At 37.9% G+C, this 21,797-nt stretch overlaps 1 protein-coding gene across 1 annotated transcript in view; it reads right to left on the minus strand.

Annotated features, from left to right (window-relative positions):
• LOC108274725 (titin) overlaps positions 1–21,797 on the minus strand; it is a 58,128-nt gene that overhangs the window by 8,892 nt on the left and 27,439 nt on the right. Inside the window, exons 16-24 of the mRNA XM_053685930.1 lie at positions 8,607–8,867; positions 6,374–6,634; positions 5,741–6,001; positions 4,580–4,840; positions 3,951–4,211; positions 2,802–3,062; positions 2,174–2,434; positions 1,026–1,286; positions 398–658 (exon numbers count right to left, since the gene is read on the minus strand). Of these exons, the coding sequence (XP_053541905.1) occupies positions 398–658; positions 1,026–1,286; positions 2,174–2,434; positions 2,802–3,062; positions 3,951–4,211; positions 4,580–4,840; positions 5,741–6,001; positions 6,374–6,634; positions 8,607–8,867 (2,349 nt within the window). The remainder of the gene's footprint in view (positions 1–397; positions 659–1,025; positions 1,287–2,173; positions 2,435–2,801; positions 3,063–3,950; positions 4,212–4,579; positions 4,841–5,740; positions 6,002–6,373; positions 6,635–8,606; positions 8,868–21,797) is intronic.

The raw sequence follows: 21,797 nt of genomic DNA on the forward strand, positions 1-21,797 counted from the left end.
TTATCAAGACAAATTTTTTTTAGCAAAACTCCCTCTCAGCAGCTAGTTTTGAGAGTAGCAACTGAGGCTGTGGACTAGCCATAAATTAGCTATCCTGCAATCCACGTTGAGATTGTTGTTTAAAACCGAGAAAATATGCTGTTTGGAGGCAACAAAACTCTGTATCCATGGAAGAAGAATCTTTTATGGTGGAGAAACATCTCTGCACAAACAAGGTAGGTCATAGAGTTTGAATTGTGGACTGTTTCGCATAGTCCCCAAAACATCCGTGTAAACGGAGAGCATTCTGAATAAAGCAAAATGCTTGATAGTGCATTAGCCATTAAATATGGGATAGATTGATTATTCTAATCAGTCTAATGAATAAGGTTGTCAGTATCAGCAGTACAGGACTTACTTGTGAAGGTGGAGGTTTGAGTTGGTGCTCCTGCAGTTTGTGAATCTGCAGCAACTGCACTAACAGTGAATGTGTAGTTCACTCCAGCAGTCAGACCAGTGACAATGTAAGATGTGCTTGAAGTGTTACTGCTGATATTCACGCTGCCACCAGTCCAATTTACTCTAAAGTAGGACCTTTTCCCAAGTGGCCCATTCCAGGTTAGAGACACAGATGACGTGGTTTTGTTAGAGACAGTGAGACTGGTGACAGCATTTGGCTCTGCAAATCACATATACACACACACACAGAGATATGTTAAATATTGATATCTATATATTTTAATATCTTAACCATTGTTTCAAGAAATGCATCTAAATCCGGGTGTATAAAATTCTGAATGATTAAAACTCTGGTCAAAACTGTAACTACTAAAACACAACTACAGCCCACATATAAATAAAGGTATATCTTATCTTATATACAGAGACGCATAGAGATATAATTACACAGAGAGAAATGTATTTCTCAGGTTGAACAGTACTGAATTTTGAGCAGGTTAAAGTGTTCATTCGGTCCAATCTAATCTAAAATTCTGTCTAATCAGTCTACTGAATATGGTTGTCTTTATCACCAGCACATGACTTACTTGTGAAGGTGGAGGTTTGAGTTGGTGCTCCTGCAGTTTTTCCATCTGCAGCAACTGCAGTAACAGTGAATATGTAGTTCACTCCAGCAGTCAGACCAGTGACAGTGTAAGATGTGCTTGAAGTGTTACTGCTGATATTCACACTGCCATCAGTCCAATTTACTGTAAAGTAGGACCTTTTCCCAAGTGGCCCATTCCAGGTTAGAGACACAGATGATGTAAATTTGTTAGAGACAGTGAGACTGGTGACAGCATTTGGCTCTGCAAATCATACACATGCACAAACAGAGAGAGAGAGACACACACAGAGAGACAGAGAGAGAGAGAGAGAGAGAGAGAATGCAAAATATTATAATTAGTGATCCAGCTGGACTGCAAGCAGAGCAGAATCCATTAAGCCCAACAGTTTGAGGTATAGCTTGAACAAGGCGCAATTCCCCCTGAGGAAGAAGGCTGGACACACATGAAACACACATACTGGTTCAGCTGACATGCTTGCTTTAAACGATACCTAGGTTGGGGCTTTGCAACAGTCTTTACCATAACTGGGGTGAAGCAACAGGAAATTGGAGTCTACCTACAGTTACAAACACCTACTCCAATGTCCAGTATGTGCACCATGTTTCTCTAGCTCCACTGAGAGATGTGAGGCATCTTATGACTAAATACATGGGAACACATTCTTGTTGCCCCATGACCACCCTCAAGGAGGAGTCTTATCAATCTCCTGTGAGATGGATCTGCCTGTGCCTTATCAAGACAAATTTTTTTTAGCAAAACTCCCTCTCAGCAGCTAGTTTTGAGAGTAGCAACTGAGGCTGTGGACTAGCCATAAATTAGCTATCCTGCAATCCACGTTGAGATTGTTGTTTAAAACCGAGAAAATATGCTGTTTGGAGGCAACAAAACTCTGTATCCATGGAAGAAGAATCTTTTATGGTGGAGAAACATCTCTGCACAAACAAGGTAGGTCATAGAGTTTGAATTGTGGACTGTTTCGCATAGTCCCCAAAACATCCGTGTAAACGGAGAGCATTCTGAATAAAGCAAAATGCTTGATAGTGCATTAGCCATTAAATATGGGATAGATTGATTATTCTAATCAGTCTAATGAATAAGGTTGTCAGTATCAGCAGTACAGGACTTACTTGTGAAGGTGGAGGTTTGAGTTGGTGCTCCTGCAGTTTGTGAATCTGCAGCAACTGCACTAACAGTGAATGTGTAGTTCACTCCAGCAGTCAGACCAGTGACAGTGTAAGATGTGCTTGAAGTGTTACTGCTGATATTCACGCTGCCACCAGTCCAATTTACTCTAAAGTAGGACCTTTTCCCAAGTGGCCCATTCCAGGTTAGAGACACAGATGACGTGGTTTTGTTAGAGACAGTGAGACTGGTGACAGCATTTGGCTCTGCAAATCACATATACACACACACACAGAGATATGTTAAATATTGATATCTATATATTTTAATATCTTAACCATTGTTTCAAGAAATGCATCTAAATCCGGGTGTATAAAATTCTGAATGATTAAAACTCTGGTCAAAACTGTAACTACTAAAACACAACTACAGCCCACATATAAATAAAGGTATATCTTATCTTATATACAGAGACGCATAGAGATATAATTACACAGAGAGAAATGTATTTCTCAGGTTGAACAGTACTGAATTTTGAGCAGGTTAAAGTGTTCATTCGGTCCAATCTAATCTAAAATTCTGTCTAATCAGTCTACTGAATATGGTTGTCTTTATCACCAGCACATGACTTACTTGTGAAGGTGGAGGTTTGAGTTGGTGCTCCTGCAGTTTTTCCATCTGCAGCAACTGCAGTAACAGTGAATATGTAGTTCACTCCAGCAGTCAGACCAGTGACAGTGTAAGATGTGCTTGAAGTGTTACTGCTGATATTCACACTGCCATCAGTCCAATTTACTGTAAAGTAGGACCTTTTCCCAAGTGGCCCATTCCAGGTTAGAGACACAGATGATGTAAATTTGTTAGAGACAGTGAGACTGGTGACAGCATTTGGCTCTGCAAATCATACACATGCACAAACAGAGAGAGAGAGACACACACAGAGAAACAGAGAGAGAGAGAGAGAGAGAGAGAGAATGCAAAATATTATAATTAGTGATCCAGCTGGACTGCAAGCAGAGCAGAATCCATTAAGCCCAATAGTTTGAGGTATAGCTTGAACAAGGCGCAATTCCCCCTGAGGAAGAAGGCTGGACACACATGAAACACACATACTGGTTCAGCTGACATGCTTGCTTTAAACGATACCTAGGTTGGGGCTTTGAAACAGTCTTTACCGTAACTGGGGTGAAGCAACAGGAAATTGGAGTCTACCTACAGTTACAAACACCTACTCCAATGTCCAGTATGTGCACCATGTTTCTCTAGCTCCACTGAGAGATGTGAGGCATCTTATGACTAAATACATGGGAACACATTCTTGTTGCCCCATGACCACCCTCAAGGAGGAGTCTTATCAATCTCCTGTGAGATGGATCTGCCTGTGCCTTATCAAGACAAAATTTTTTAGCAAAACTCCCTCTCAGCAGCTAGTTTTGAGAGTAGCAACTGAGGCTGTGGACTAGCCATAAATTAGCTATCCTGCAATCCACGTTGAGATTGTTGTTTAAAACCGAGAAAATATGCTGTTTGGAGGCAACAAAACTCTGCATCCATGGAAGAAGAATCTTTTATGGTGGAGAAACATCTCTGCATAAACAAGGTAGGTCATAGAGTTTGAATTGTGGACTGTTTCGCATAGTCCCCAAAACATCCGTGTAAACGGAGAGCATTCTGAATAAAGCAAAATGCTTGATAGTGCATTAGCCATTAAATATGGGATAGATTGATTATTCTAATCAGTCTAATGAATAAGGTTGTCAGTATCAGCAGTACAGGACTTACTTGTGAAGGTGGAGGTTTGAGTTGGTGCTCCTGCAGTTTGTGAATCTGCAGCAACTGCACTAACAGTGAATGTGTAGTTCACTCCAGCAGTCAGACCAGTGACAATGTAAGATGTGCTTGAAGTGTTACTGCTGATATTCACGCTGCCACCAGTCCAATTTACTCTAAAGTAGGACCTTTTCCCAAGTGGCCCATTCCAGGTTAGAGACACAGATGACGTGGTTTTGTTAGAGACAGTGAGACTGGTGACAGCATTTGGCTCTGCAAATCACATATACACACACACACACACAGATATGTTAAATATTGATATCTATATATTTTAATATCTTAACCATTGTTTCAAGAAATGCATCTAAATCCGGGTGTATAACATTCAAAATGATTAAAACTCTGGTCAAAACTGTAACTACTAAAACACAACTACAGCCCACATATGAATAAAAGTACATCTTATCTTATATACGAGACACACTGAGATATAATTACACAGAGAGAAATGTATTTCTCAGGTTGAACAGTACTGTATTTTCAGCAGGTTAAAGTGTTCATTCGGTCCAATCTAATCTAAAATTCTGTCTAATCAGTCTATTGAATATGGTTGTCTTTATCAGCAGCACAGGACTTACTTGTGAAGGTGGAGGTTTGAGTTGGTGCTCCTGCAGTTTGTGAATCTGCAGCAACTGCAGTAACAGTGAATGTGTAGTTCACTCCAGCAGTCAGACCAGTGACAGTGTAAGATGTGCTTGAAGTGTTACTGCTGTTATTCACACTGCCACCAGTCCAATTTAGTGTAAAGTACGACCTGTTCCCAAGTGGCCCACTCCAGGTTAGAGACACAGATGACGTGGTTTTGTTAGAGACAGTGAGACTGGTGACAGCATTTGGCTCTGCAAATCATACACATGCACAAACAGAGAGAGAGAGACACACACAGAGAGAGACACAGAGAGAGAGAGAGAGAGAGAGAGAGAGAGAGAGAATGCAAAATATTATAATTAGTGATCCAGCTGGACTGCAAGCAGAGCAGAATCCATTAAGCCCAATAGTTTGAGGTATAGCTTGAACAAGGCGCAATTCCCCCTGAGGAAGAAGGCTGGACACACATGAAACACACATACTGGTTCAGCTGACATGCTTGCTTTAAACGATACCTAGGTTGGGGCTTTGAAACAGTCTTTACCGTAACTGGGGTGAAGCAACAGGAAATTGGAGTCTACCTACAGTTACAAACACCTACTCCAACGTCCAGTATGTGCACCATGTTTCTCTAGCTCCACTGAGAGATGTGAGGCATCTTATGACTAAATACATGGGAACACATTCTTGTTGCCCCATGACCACCCTCAAGGAGGAGTCTTATCAATCTCCTGTGAGATGGATCTGCCTATGCCCTATCAAGACAAAATTTTTTAGCAAAACTCCCTCTCAGCAGCTAGTTTTGAGAGTAGCAACTGAGGCTGTGGACTAGCCATAAATTAGCTATCCTGCAATCCACGTTGAGATTGTTGTTTAAAACCGAGAAAATATGCTGTTTGGAGGCAACAAAACTCTGCATCCATGGAAGAAGAATCTTTTATGGTGGAGAAACATCTCTGCACAAACAAGGTAGGTTATGGAGTTTGAATTGTGGACTGTTTCGCATAGTCCCCAAAACATCCGTGTAAACGGAGAGCATTCTGAATAAAGTAAAATGCTTGATAGTGCATTAGCCATTAAATATGGGATAGATTGATTATTCTAATCAGTCCAATGAATAAGGTTGTCAGTATCAGCAGTACAGGACTTACTTGTGAAGGTGGAGGTTTGAGTTGGTGCTCCTGCCGTTTGTGAATCTGCAGCAACTGCAGTAACAGTGAATGTGTAGTTCACTCCAGCAGTCAGACCAGTGACAGTGTAAGATGTGTTTGAAGTGTTACTGCTGATATTCACGCTGCCACCAGTCCAATTTACTTTAAAGTATGACCTGTTCCCAAGTGGCCCATTCCAGGTTAGAGACACAGATGACGTGGTTTTGTTAGAGACAGTGAGACTGGTGACAGCATTTGGCTCTGCAAATCACATATACACACACACACACACACAGAGATATGTTAAATATTGATATCTATATATTTTAATATTTTAACCATTGTTTCAAGAAATGCATCTAAAGCCGGGTGTATAAAATTCAAAATGATTAAAACTCTGGTCAAAACTGTAACTACTAAAACACAACTACAGCCCACATATAAATAAAGGTACATCTTATCTTATATACGAGACACACTGAGATATAATTACACAGAGAGAAATGTATTTCTCAGGTTGAACAGTACTGTATTTTCAGCAGGTTAAAGTGTTCATTCGGTCCAATCTAATCTAAAATTCTGTCTAATCAGTCTATTGAATATGGTTGTCTGTATCAGCAGCACAGGACTTACTTGTGAATGCTGAGATTTGATTTGGTGCTCCTGCAGTTTGTCCATCTGCAGCGACTGCAGTAATAGTGAATGTGTAGTTTACTCCAGCAGTCAGACCAGTGACAGTGTAACACGTGTTTGAAGTGTTACTGCTGTTATTCACACTGCCACCAGTCCAATTTACTGTAAAGTACGACCTGTTCCCAGGTGGCTCATTCCAAGTTAGGGAGACAGATGATGTAGTTTTGTTAGAGACAGTGAGACTGGAGACAACATCTGGTGCTGTGAATCATACATATGTTGATTACTATCTTTGAAATAAAAGACATATGAATTATATATTATTATGACAATCATTTTATTAGTAAAATGCACACATTGTTTAAATAGATTTATCTATATATAGTGTAGAATTCTGAGTATAGCTCTATTCAATAACTGCTAAATCCACATTGTGGGGACTCACATTTAAGCCCTGCATATACAAAAGACATAAAAAGATATAAATACAGAGACAATCACTTTGAGTACTGTGTCTATGTCAGGGGCATCCATTCTTAACTGCAAAGGTCTGGTGTGGCTGGCTTTCATTTCAACCAATAAGGAGACACATCTGATTCCAGTTGTTTAATCAGCTGATCTTAACCTTTAATTGACTATCAAGTATAGCTCCTGCTTGGAGAGAACAAAAACCTGCAGCCGCACTGACCCTTTGCAGATAAGACCAGACACTGCTGGCAAAGAGTTACATGTCAAACAGACCACACCAGTTATTTTAGATGGCACTTCAGAATGATTGACACCTTTCAAGAAAATGGGTAAAAAAATTATTGTATAAAGTAAACATTACAGTGATTGACATATTTAATTATAAGAAGTGGTGAAGCTACTAATCTTTCCTCTAACAAAAATGATTCTCATAAAAACTTCATTTTTAAATAATATAATTTTTTTCACAAATTTACTGATACATCTAAAAGAAGAATTTAAATAAAGGCAAAAATTGTGCAGACTGACATCCTCAAAAAATTCTGTTTCTTAATTTCCCTCAGTTTTTCATAACTCTGTACACATTTACAACCCTTTTGTCATCCACAATCATGGACAACCACAACATTTAATTAATTCCTGGTCAACTCTTACAGACCACCTGCACGACAGCAAACAGTTTAGAAGGTTTGCAGCAATGAAGCCATTGCCTAAGAGCAACCCACAAACTGCACAGCCTGAACTGCACATAGTATTACTGGATAATACCAGTTCTGAACAGGGCCAGTAAGCAGCAGGTTATATTAGCCCAAAATCTGGTTGCTATGGCCATGAGGTTAAGCTTAGGTTGTAAATGGATCTTTCAGGATCTTATAATGACCTTAAATATGTGTTTTCTAAATCAACCCAGTTACAAAAAATTAACATATTTCATTGACCACCTCAGCCTTCAAAATTCGAATAATGTAAAAAAGCAGCAGTGTGCATTGAAGAGGACAGGCCTAAGAATATATATATATATATATATATATATATATATATATATATATATATATATATATATGTATATATATATATATCTCTATATATGTGTATATATATATATATATATATATATATATATATATATATATATATATATATATATATATATATATATATATATACATATATATATATATATATATATACATATATACATATATATATATATATATATATATACATATATATACATATATACATACACATATATATATATGTATATATGTATATGTATATATATATATATATATATATATATATATATATATATATATATATATATATATATATATATATATATATATATATATGAATTAAGAATATAATGGAGCTTGAAATGTTTTCCATGAGGTACAGCTTGAACAGGGTGCTAACCCTAACCCTAAATAGCGACCCATCTAAGAACTCTATAAGTTTTCTCAAACCTGCACAAAATATTAATTGTGGTGTGCTGACAAATTTGAAATGAGAGTTTCCCAGACAAAAAGTCATGTCTGAAAAAACGCTGCATGACAATGAAACTTCACAGCATACATATATGTTTAATTGTCCCTCATTGCATGTGTTAGTCAGTTTTGCTTTTCTTTTTAAATGTTCAGAATGGTTGGAACCTATTCTGTCACTCAATATCCATTTATTTTACGTGTGAAAAGAAGAAAATCACTGAATAATCATTTCTGATATTAAAGCTTTGAATAATAATATGAAGTACAGGACTTACTTGTGAATGCTGAGGTTTGAGTTGGTGCTCCTGCAGTTTGTCCATCTGCAGCAACTGCAGTAACAGTGAATGTGTAGTTCACTCCAGCAGTCAGACCAGTGACAGTGTAAGACGTGTTTGAAGTGTTACTGCTGATATTCACACTGCCACCAGTCCAATTTACTGTAAAGTACGACCTGTTCCCATGTGGCTCATTCCAGGTTAGAGACACAGATGATGTAGTTTTGTTAGAGACAGTGAGATTGGTTACAGCATTTGGGTCTGCAAATCATAAACAGACACACACACACACACACACACACACACACACACACACAAAGAGTCCTTAAAGCTGTTATCGATAACTGCTGGAACAGTGTGGCAACTTAAAACTCAGATATACATTCTGACATATGTAGGCATAAATGTATGAAAAGAAATATACACTCACTGGATACTTTATTAGTACACATATACACCTGCTCATTTATGCCATTATCCAACCAGCCAATCATGTGGCAGCAGCACAATGCATAAAATCATGCAGATACAGGTGAAGAGATTCAGTTTTGTTCACATCAAACATCAGAATGGGGAAAAGTGTGATCTCTGTGACTTTGATAGTGGCATGGATGTCGGTATCAGATGGGCTGGTTTAAATATTTCAGAAAATGCTGATCTCCTGGGGTTTTCACACACAACACTATCTGGCTAGGGTTTATACAAAATGGTGCAAAAATAATATATATATATATATATATATATATATATATATATATATATATCCTTTGAGCGGAGGGTCTGCAGGCAGAAACACCTTGTTGATGAGAAAATCAGTGGAGAACTGACTCACTAAAACTGGGCAGTTGAAGACTGGAAAAATAACAGGTGTTTATATTTGTCTACAACTGTTCAATTTCAGTGAATCTGTGCCCATGATAGCCTCAGATTCCTGTTCTTAGCTCACAGGAGGGGACCTTGATGTGGTATTCTGCTGTTGAAGCCCATCCACCTCAAGGTTTCATGTTTTTTTTTTTTTTTTTTGCATGATGAAACGTTTTTCTGCTCACCAAGGTTGTTAAGAAAACAACCTTGTGGAAATAACCACAAAGATACATGGAGAACATGTATAAAACCTCTAAACAGACAGTAACCTGAACACAGCATGGAACTGTGGACATCATGCAAAGCTACCTGCTGCACCACCATACAGTCCAAATACCAAATTACTTATGATATTCAGTCAATATTTCTAAGTTACGTCTTACTTGTGTAGGCTGAAATGCAGCTGTAATTTCCTTCTGTTTTATTATCTGCAGCAACTGCAAACACTTTGAATGTGTACTGCACTCCAGGAGTCAGATTAGTTATGTTAATCCCAGTGATTTCAGTAGTCTTATTGATTGTTGAACTGAAATTCTCATGTTGGATTACATAATGGGAGATTTTGCCCATTGCCTCAGTCCAGTTCAGTAATATAGAGGAGGTTGTAACATTAACTACTGTGAGATTGCTAACAGTATCAGGCTCTGTGAAGGCAAAAGAAGTAGATTAACATAAACTTTGTTCAGAAATTAAGTTTGTCATCAAATGAGAACACAATTCTCTAAAACATACTTGTATAGACTGAAAGACCAACTGCTTCTCCTTCTGTTATATTGTCTGCAGCAACAGCAGATATCAGGATGGTGTAATTGACTCCAGGATTGAGATTAGTAATGTTAAAGAATGTGTTTGAGGTTGTTGAATTCAAAGTGATGCTGTCATTACTCCACTGTACTTTAAAGATAGATCTTTCTCCTATTGGTTCAGTCCAGTTCACAAACAATGAACTTGTTGTAATTTCAGTTACACTGAGGTCACTTGCAGCATCAGGTTCTGTGAGTACAGGTTAGAGGCCATTGTGTTAGGAAAATATATAATCTACATGAAATAAACATTTAATAGTAACTTACTAATGGAATACTTATAACATCTCTTATAACATCAAGCTCTGGGAGTAAAATAACCACACAGGTACATGGAGTACATTTATAGAAACTCTAAACAGACAGCAACCTGAACACAGCATGGAACTGTGGACATCATGCAAAGCTACCTGCTGCACCACCATACAGTCCAAATACCAAATTACTTATGATATTCAGTCAATATTTCTAAGTTACGACTTACTTGTGTAGGCTGAAATGCAGCTGTAATTTCCTTCTGTTTTATTATCTGCAGCAACTGCAAACATTTTGAATGTGTACTGCACTCCAGGAGTCAGATTAGTTATGTTAATCCCAGTGATTTCAGTAGTCTTATTGATTGTTGAACTGAAATTCTCATGTTGGATTACATAATGGGAGATTTTGCCCATTGCCTCAGTCCAGTTCAGTAATATAGAGGAGGTTGTAACATTAACTACTGTGAGATTGCTAACAGTATCAGGCTCTGTGAAGGCAAAAGAAGTAGATTAACATAAACTTTGTTCAGAAATTAAGTTTGTCATCAAATGAGAACACAATTCTCTAAAACATACTTGTATAGACTGAAAGACCAACTGCTTCTCCTTCTGTTATATTGTCTGCAGCAACAGCAGATATCAGGATGGTGTAATTGACTCCAGGATTGAGATTAGTAATGTTAAAGAACCTGTTTGAGGTTGTTGAATTCAAAGTGATGCTGTCATTACTCCACTGTACTTTAAAGATAGATCTTTCTCCTATTGGTTCAGTCCAGTTCACAAGCAATGAGCTTGTTGTAATTTCAGTTACACTGAGGTCACTTGCAGCATCAGGTTCTGTGAGTACAGGTTAGAGGCCATTGTGTTAGAAAACCACAAAAATCTACATGAAACAAAAAGCTAATTACAAATTTCATGGATCGACTCTTCTTCAATGAGTATGTTATCCTGGACAGGGTTGCAGTGAATCCAAAGCCTATGCCGAGGACATTGGGCACAGGATGGGAATACACTCTAGATCTGATGCCAGTCCATCAGGGGGAACACAGACATTCACACACAGGGGCAATTTAAATTAGCCAGCCAACCCACTAGCGTGGTTTTGGGAGGTGGCACTAAAAAGGGAAACATGAAAATATCCACACAGATACATGGAGAACATGTATAAAACCTCTAAACAGACAGTAACCTGAACACAGCATGGAACTGTGGATATTATGCAAAGCTACCTGCTGCACCACCATACAGTCCAAATACCAAATTATTTATGATATTCAGTCAATATTTCTAAGTTACGACTTACTTGTGTAGGCTGAAATGCAGCTGTAATTTCCTTCTGTTTTATTATCTGCAGCAACTGCAAACACTTTGAATGTGTACTGCACTCCAGGAGTCAGATTAGTTATGTTAATCCCAGTGATTTCAGTAGTCTTATTGATTGTTGTACTGAAATTCTCATGTTGGATTACATAATGGGAGATTTTGCCCATTGCCTCAGTCCAGTGCAGTAATATAGAGGAGGTTGTAACATTAACTACTGTGAGATTGCTAACAGTATCAGGCTCTGTGAAGGCAAAAGAAGTAGATTAACATAAACTTTGTTCAGAAATTAAGATTGTCATCAAATGAGAACACGATTCTCTAAAACATACTTGTATAGACTGAAAGACCAACTGTTTCTCCTTCTGTTATATTGTCTGCAGCAACAGCAGATATCAGGATGGTGTAATTGACTCCAGGATTCAGATTAGTAATGTTAAAGAATGTGTTTGAGGTTGTTGAATTCAAAGTGATGCTGTCATTACTCCACTGTACTTTAAAGATAGATCTTTCTCCTATTGGTTCAGTCCAGTTCACAAACAATGAACTTGTTGTAATTTCAGTTACACTGAGGTCACTTGCAGCATCAGGTTCTGTGAGTACAGGTTAGAGGCCATTGTGTTAGGAAAATATATAATCTACATGAAATAAACATTTAATAGTAACTTACTAATGGAATACTTATAACATCTCTTATAACATCAAGCTCTGGGAGTAAAATAACCACACAGGTACATGGAGTACATTTATAGAAACTCTAAACAGACAGCAACCTGAACACAGCATGGAACTGTGGACATCATGCAAAGCTACCTGCTGCACCACCATACAGTCCAAATACCAAATTACTTATGATATTCAGTCAATATTTCTAAGTTACGACTTACTTGTGTAGGCTGAAATGCAGCTGTAATTTCCTTCTGTTTTATTATCTGCAGCAACTGCAAACACTTTGAATGTGTACTGCACTCCAGGAGTCAGATTAGTTATGTTAATCCCAGTGATTTCAGTAGTCTTATTGATTGTTGAACTGAAATTCTCATGTTGGATTACATAATGGGAGATTTTGCCCATTGCCTCAGTCCAGTTCAGTAATATAGAGGAGGTTGTAACATTAACTACTGTGAGATTGCTAACAGTATCAGGCTCTGTGAAGGCAAAAGAAGTAGATTAACATAAACTTTGTTCAGAAATTAAGTTTGTCATCAAATGAGAACACAATTCTCTAAAACATACTTGTATAGACTGAAAGACCAACTGCTTCTCCTTCTGTTATATTGTCTGCAGCAACAGCAGATATCAGGATGGTGTAATTGACTCCAGGATTGAGATTAGTAATGTTAAAGAACCTGTTTGAGGTTGTTGAATTCAAAGTGATGCTGTCATTACTCCACTGTACTTTAAAGATAGATCTTTCTCCTATTGGTTCAGTCCAGTTCACAAGCAATGAGCTTGTTGTAATTTCAGTTACACTGAGGTCACTTGCAGCATCAGGTTCTGTGAGTACAGGTTAGAGGCCATTGTGTTAGAAAACCACAAAAATCTACATGAAACAAAAAGCTAATTACAAATTTCATGGATCGACTCTTCTTCAATGAGTATGTTATCCTGGACAGGGTTGCAGTGAATCCAAAGCCTATGCCGAGGACATTGGGCACAGGATGGGAATACACTCTAGATCTGATGCCAGTCCATCAGGGGGAACACAGACATTCACACACAGGGGCAATTTAAATTAGCCAGCCAACCCACTAGCGTGGTTTTGGGAGGTGGCACTAAAAAGGGAAACATGAAAATATCCACACAGATACATGGAGAACATGTATAAAACCTCTAAACAGACAGTAACCTGAACACAGCATGGAACTGTGGATATTATGCAAAGCTACCTGCTGCACCACCATACAGTCCAAATACCAAATTATTTATGATATTCAGTCAATATTTCTAAGTTACGACTTACTTGTGTAGGCTGAAATGCAGCTGTAATTTCCTTCTGTTTTATTATCTGCAGCAACTGCAAACACTTTGAATGTGTACTGCACTCCAGGAGTCAGATTAGTTATGTTAATCCCAGTGATTTCAGTAGTCTTATTGATTGTTGTACTGAAATTCTCATGTTGGATTACATAATGGGAGATTTTGCCCATTGCCTCAGTCCAGTGCAGTAATATAGAGGAGGTTGCAACATTAACTACTGTGAGATTGCTAACAGTATCAGGCTCTGTGAAGGCAAAAGAAGTAGATTAACATAAACTTTGTTCAGAAATTAAGTTTGTCATCAAATGAGAACACGATTCTCTAAAACATACTTGTATAGACTGAAAGACCAACTGCTTCTCCTTCTGTTATATTGTCTGCAGCAACAGCAGATATCAGGATGGTGTAATTGACTCCAGGATTGAGATTAATAATGTTAAAGAATGTGTTTGAGGTTGTTGAATTCAAAGTGATGCTGTCATTACTCCACTGTACTTTAAAGATAGATCTTTCTCCTATTGGTTCAGTCCAGTTCACAAACAATGAACTTGTTGTAATTTCAGTTACACTGAGGTCACTTGCAGCATCAGGTTCTGTGAGTACAGGTTAGAAGCCATTGTGTTAGGAAAATATATAATCTACATGAAATAAACATTTAATAGTAATTTACTAATGGAATACTTATAACATCTCTTATAACATCAAGCTCTGGGAGTAAAATAACCACACAGGTACATGGAGTACATTTATAGAAACTCTAAACAGACAGCAACCTGAACACAGCATGGAACTGTGGACATCATGCAAAGCTACCTGCTGCACCACCATACAGTCCAAATACCAAATTACTTATGATATTCAGTCAATATTTCTAAGTTACGACTTACTTGTGTAGGCTGAAATGCAGCTGTAATTTCCTTCTGTTTTATTATCTGCAGCAACTGCAAACACTTTGAATGTGTACTGCACTCCAGGAGTCAGATTAGTTATGTTAATCCCAGTGATTTCAGTAGTCTTATTGATTGTTGAACTGAAATTCTCATGTTGGATTACATAATGGGAGATTTTGCCCATTGCCTCAGTCCAGTTCAGTAATATAGAGGAGGTTGTAACATTAACTACTGTGAGATTGCTAACAGTATCAGGCTCTGTGAAGGCAAAAGAAGTAGATTAACATAAACTTTGTTCAGAAATTAAGTTTGTCATCAAATGAGAACACAATTCTCTAAAACATACTTGTATAGACTGAAAGACCAACTGCTTCTCCTTCTGTTATATTGTCTGCAGCAACAGCAGATATCAGGATGGTGTAATTGACTCCAGGATTGAGATTAGTAATGTTAAAGAACCTGTTTGAGGTTGTTGAATTCAAAGTGATGCTGTCATTACTCCACTGTACTTTAAAGATAGATCTTTCTCCTATTGGTTCAGTCCAGTTCACAAGCAATGAGCTTGTTGTAATTTCAGTTACACTGAGGTCACTTGCAGCATCAGGTTCTGTGAGTACAGGTTAGAGGCCATTGTGTTAGAAAACCACAAAAATCTACATGAAACAAAAAGCTAATTACAAATTTCATGGATCGACTCTTCTTCAATGAGTATGTTATCCTGGACAGGGTTGCAGTGAATCCAAAGCCTATGCCGAGGACATTGGGCACAGGATGGGAATACACTCTAGATCTGATGCCAGTCCATCAGGGGGAACACAGACATTCACACACAGGGGCAATTTAAATTAGCCAGCCAACCCACTAGCGTGGTTTTGGGAGGTGGCACTAAAAAGGGAAACATGAAAATATCCACACAGATACATGGAGAACATGTATAAAACCTCTAAACAGACAGTAACCTGAACACAGCATGGAACTGTGGATATTATGCAAAGCTACCTGCTGCACCACCATACAGTCCAAATACCAAATTATTTATGATATTCAGTCAATATTTCTAAGTTACGACTTACTTGTGTAGGCTGAAATGCAGCTGTAATTTCCTTCTGTTTTATTATCTGCAGCAACTGCAAACACTTTGAATGTGTACTGCACTCCAGGAGTCAGATTAGTTATGTTAATCCCAGTGATTTCAGTAGTCTTATTGATTGTTGTACTGAAATTCTCATGTTGGATTACATAATGGGAGATTTTGCCCATTGCCTCAGTCCAGTGCAGTAATATAGAGGAGGTTGTAACATTAACTACTGTGAGATTGCTAACAGTATCAGGCTCTGTGAAGGCAAAAGAAGTAGATTAACATAAACTTTGTTCAGAAATTAAGTTTGTCATCAAATGAGAACACAATTCTCTAAAACATACTTGTATAGACTGAAAGACCAACTGCTTCTCCTTCTGTTATATTGTCTGCAGCAACAGCAGATATCAGGATGGTGTAATTGACTCCAGGATTGAGATTAGTAATGTTAAAGAACCTGTTTGAGGTTGTTGAATTCAAAGTGATGCTGTCATTACTCCACTGTACTTTAAAGATAGATCTTTCTCCTATTGGTTCAGTCCAGTTCACAAGCAATGAGCTTGTTGTAATTTCAGTTACACTGAGGTCACTTGCAGCATCAGGTTCTGTGAGTACAGGTTAGAGGCCATTGTGTTAGAAAACCACAAAAATCTACATGAAACAAAAAGCTAATTACAAATTTCATGGATCGACTCTTCTTCAATGAGTATGTTATCCTGGACAGGGTTGCAGTGAATCCAAAGCCTATGCCGAGGACATTGGGCACAGGATGGGAATACACTCTAGATCTGATGCCAGTCCATCAGGGGGAACACAGACATTCACACACAGGGGCAATTTAAATTAGCCAGCCAACCCACTAGCGTGGTTTTGGGAGGTGGCACTAAAAAGGGAAACATGAAAATATCCACACAGATACATGGAGAACATGTATAAAACCTCTAAACAGACAGTAACCTGAACACAGCATGGAACTGTGGATATTATGCAAAGCTACCTGCTGCACCACCATACAGTCCAAATACCAAATTATTTATGATATTCAGTCAATATTTCTAAGTTACGACTTACTTGTGTAGGCTGAAATGCAGCTGTAATTTCCTTCTGTTTTATTATCTGCAGCAACTGCAAACACTTTGAATGTGTACTGTACTCCAGGAGTCAGATTAGTTATGTTAATCCCAGTGATTTCAGTAGTCTTATTGATTGTTGTACTGAAATTCTCATGTTGGATTACATAATGGGAGATTTTGCCCATTGCCTCAGTCCAGTGCAGTAATATAGAGGAGGTTGTAACATTAACTACTGTGAGATTGCTAACAGTATCAGGCTCTGTGAAGGCAAAAGAAGTAGATTAACATAAACTTTGTTCAGAAATTAAGTTTGTCATCAAATGAGAACACGATTCTCTAAAACATACTTGTATAGACTGAAAGACCAACTGTTTCTCCTTCTGTTATATTGTCTGCAGCAACAGCAGATATCAGGATGGTGTAATTGACTCCAGGATTGAGATTAGTAATGTTAAAGAATGTGTTTGAGGTTGTTGAATTCAAAGTGATGCTGTCATTACTCCACTGTACTTTAAAGATAGATCTTTCTCCTATTGGTTCAGTCCAGTTCACAAACAATGAACTTGTTGTAATTTCAGTTACACTGAGGTCACTTGCAGCATCAGGTTCTGTGAGTACAGGTTAGAGGCCATTGTGTTAGGAAAATATATAATCTACATGAAATAAACATTTAATGGTAACTTACTAATGGAATACTTATAACATCTCTTATAACATCAAGCTCTGGGAGTAAAATAACCACACAGGTACATGGAGTACATTTATAGAAACTCTAAACAGACAGCAACCTGAACACAGCATGGAACTGTGGACATCATGCAAAGCTACCTGCTGCACCACCATACAGTCCAAATACCAAATTACTTATGATATTCAGTCAATATTTCTAAGTTACGACTTACTTGTGTAGGCTGAAATGCAGCTGTAATTTCCTTCTGTTTTATTATCTGCAGCAACTGCAAACACTTTGAATGTGTACTGCACTCCAGGAGTCAGATTAGTTATGTTAATCCCAGTGATTTCAGTAGTCTTATTGATTGTTGAACTGAAATTCTCATGTTGGATTACATAATGGGAGATTTTGCCCATTGCCTCAGTCCAGTTCAGTAATATAGAGGAGGTTGTAACATTAACTACTGTGAGATTGCTAACAGTATCAGGCTCTGTGAAGGCAAAAGAAGTAGATTAACATAAACTTTGTTCAGAAATTAAGTTTGTCATCAAATGAGAACACAATTCTCTAAAACATACTTGTATAGACTGAAAGACCAACTGCTTCTCCTTCTGTTATATTGTCTGCAGCAACAGCAGATATCAGGATGGTGTAATTGACTCCAGGATTGAGATTAGTAATGTTAAAGAACCTGTTTGAGGTTGTTGAATTCAAAGTGATGCTGTCATTACTCCACTGTACTTTAAAGATAGATCTTTCTCCTATTGGTTCAGTCCAGTTCACAAGCAATGAGCTTGTTGTAATTTCAGTTACACTGAGGTCACTTGCAGCATCAGGTTCTGTGAGTACAGGTTAGAGGCCATTGTGTTAGAAAACCACAAAAATCTACATGAAACAAAAAGCTAATTACAAATTTCATGGATCGACTCTTCTTCAATGAGTATGTTATCCTGGACAGGGTTGCAGTGAATCCAAAGCCTATGCCGAGGACATTGGGCACAGGATGGGAATACACTCTAGATCTGATGCCAGTCCATCAGGGGGAACACAGACATTCACACACAGGGGCAATTTAAATTAGCCAGCCAACCCACTAGCGTGGTTTTGGGAGGTGGCACTAAAAAGGGAAACATGAAAATATCCACACAGATACATGGAGAACATGTATAAAACCTCTAAACAGACAGTAACCTGAACACAGCATGGAACTGTGGATATTATGCAAAGCTACCTGCTGCACCACCATACAGTCCAAATACCAAATTATTTATGATATTCAGTCAATATTTCTAAGTTACGACTTACTTGTGTAGGCTGAAATGCAGCTGTAATTTCCTTCTGTTTTATTATCTGCAGCAACTGCAAACACTTTGAATGTGTACTGCACTCCAGGAGTCAGATTAGTTATGTTAATCCCAGTGATTTCAGTAGTCTTATTGATTGTTGTACTGAAATTCTCATGTTGGATTACATAATGGGAGATTTTGCCCATTGCCTCAGTCCAGTGCAGTAATATAGAGGAGGTTGTAACATTAACTACTGTGAGATTGCTAACAGTATCAGGCTCTGTGAAGGCAAAAGAAGTAGATTAACATAAACTTTGTTCAGAAATTAAGATTGTCATCAAATGAGAACACGATTCTCTAAAACATACTTGTATAGACTGAAAGACCAACTGTTTCTCCTTCTGTTATATTGTCTGCAGCAACAGCAGATATCAGGATGGTGTAATTGACTCCAGGATTCAGATTAGTAATGTTAAAGAATGTGTTTGAGGTTGTTGAATTCAAAGTGATGCTGTCATTACTCCACTGTACTTTAAAGATAGATCTTTCTCCTATTGGTTCAGTCCAGTTCACAAACAATGAACTTGTTGTAATTTCAGTTACACTGAGGTCACTTGCAGCATCAGGTTCTGTGAGTACAGGTTAGAGGCCATTGTGTTAGGAAAATATATAATCTACATGAAATAAACATTTAATAGTAACTTACTAATGGAATACTTATAACATCTCTTATAACATCAAGCTCTGGGAGTAAAATAACCACACAGGTACATGGAGTACATTTATAGAAACTCTAAACAGACAGCAACCTGAACACAGCATGGAACTGTGGACATCATGCAAAGCTACCTGCTGCACCACCATACAGTCCAAATACCAAATTACTTATGATATTCAGTCAATATTTCTAAGTTACGACTTACTTGTGTAGGCTGAAATGCAGCTGTAATTTCCTTCTGTTTTATTATCTGCAGCAACTGCAAACACTTTGAATGTGTACTGCACTCCAGGAGTCAGATTAGTTATGTTAATCCCAGTGATTTCAGTAGTCTTATTGATTGTTGAACTGAAATTCTCATGTTGGATTACATAATGGGAGATTTTGCCCATTGCCTCAGTCCAGTTCAGTAATATAGAGGAGGTTGTAACATTAACTACTGTGAGATTGCTAACAGTATCAGGCTCTGTGAAGGCAAAAGAAGTAGATTAACATAAACTTTGTTCAGAAATTAAGTTTGTCATCAAATGAGAACACAATTCTCTAAAACATACTTGTATAGACTGAAAGACCAACTGCTTCTCCTTCTGTTATATTGTCTGCAGCAACAGCAGATATCAGGATGGTGTAATTGACTCCAGGATTGAGATTAGTAATGTTAAAGAACCTGTTTGAGGTTGTTGAATTCAAAGTGATGCTGTCATTACTCCACTGTACTTTAAAGATAGATCTTTCTCCTATTGGTTCAGTCCAGTTCACAAGCAATGAGCTTGTTGTAATTTCAGTTACACTGAGGTCACTTGCAGCATCAGGTTCTGTGAGTACAGGTTAGAGGCCATTGTGTTAGAAAACCACAAAAATCTACATGAAACAAAAAGCTAATTACAAATTTCATGGATCGACTCTTCTTCAATGAGTATGTTATCCTGGACAGGGTTGCAGTGAATCCAAAGCCTATGCCGAGGACATTGGGCACAGGATGGGAATACACTCTAGATCTGATGCCAGTCCATCAGGGGGAACACAGACATTCACACACAGGGGCAATTTAAATTAGCCAGCCAACCCACTAGCGTGGTTTTGGGAGGTGGCACTAAAAAGGGAAACATGAAAATATCCACACAGATACATGGAGAACATGTATAAAACCTCTAAACAGACAGTAACCTGAACACAGCATGGAACTGTGGATATTATGCAAAGCTACCTGCTGCACCACCATACAGTCCAAATACCAAATTATTTATGATATTCAGTCAATATTTCTAAGTTACGACTTACTTGTGTAGGCTGAAATGCAGCTGTAATTTCCTTCTGTTTTATTATCTGCAGCAACTGCAAACACTTTGAATGTGTACTGCACTCCAGGAGTCAGATTAGTTATGTTAATCCCAGTGATTTCAGTAGTCTTATTGATTGTTGTACTGAAATTCTCATGTTGGATTACATAATGGGAGATTTTGCCCATTGCCTCAGTCCAGTGCAGTAATATAGAGGAGGTTGTAACATTAACTACCGTGAGATTGCTAACAGTATCAGGCTCTGTGAAGGCAAAAGAAGTAGATTAACATAAACTTTGTTCAGAAATTAAGTTTGTCATCAAATGAGAACACGATTCTCTAAAACATACTTGTATAGACTGAAAGACCAACTGCTTCTCCTTCTGTTATATTGTCTGCAGCAACAGCAGATATCAGGATGGTGTAATTGACTCCAGGATTGAGATTAATAATGTTAAAGAATGTGTTTGAGGTTGTTGAATTCAAAGTGATGCTGTCATTACTCCACTGTACTTTAAAGATAGATCTTTCTCCTATTGGTTCAGTCCAGTTCACAAACAATGAACTTGTTGTAATTTCAGTTACACTGAGGTCACTTGCAGCATCAGGTTCTGTGAGTACAGGTTAGAAGCCATTGTGTTAGGAAAATATATAATCTACATGAAATAAACATTTAATAGTAATTTACTAATGGAATACTTATAACATCTCTTATAACATCAAGCTCTGGGAGTAAAATAACCACACAGGTACATGGAGTACATTTATAGAAACTCTAAACAGACAGCAACCTGAACACAGCATGGAACTGTGGACATCATGCAAAGCTACCTGCTGCACCACCATACAGTCCAAATACCAAATTACTTATGATATTCAGTCAATATTTCTAAGTTACGACTTACTTGTGTAGGCTGAAATGCAGCTGTAATTTCCTTCTGTTTTATTATCTGCAGCAACTGCAAACAC

This window comes from Ictalurus punctatus, chromosome 14 (assembly GCF_001660625.3).
Source record: "Ictalurus punctatus breed USDA103 chromosome 14, Coco_2.0, whole genome shotgun sequence".
Classification (NCBI taxonomy): domain Eukaryota; kingdom Metazoa; phylum Chordata; class Actinopteri; order Siluriformes; family Ictaluridae; genus Ictalurus; species Ictalurus punctatus.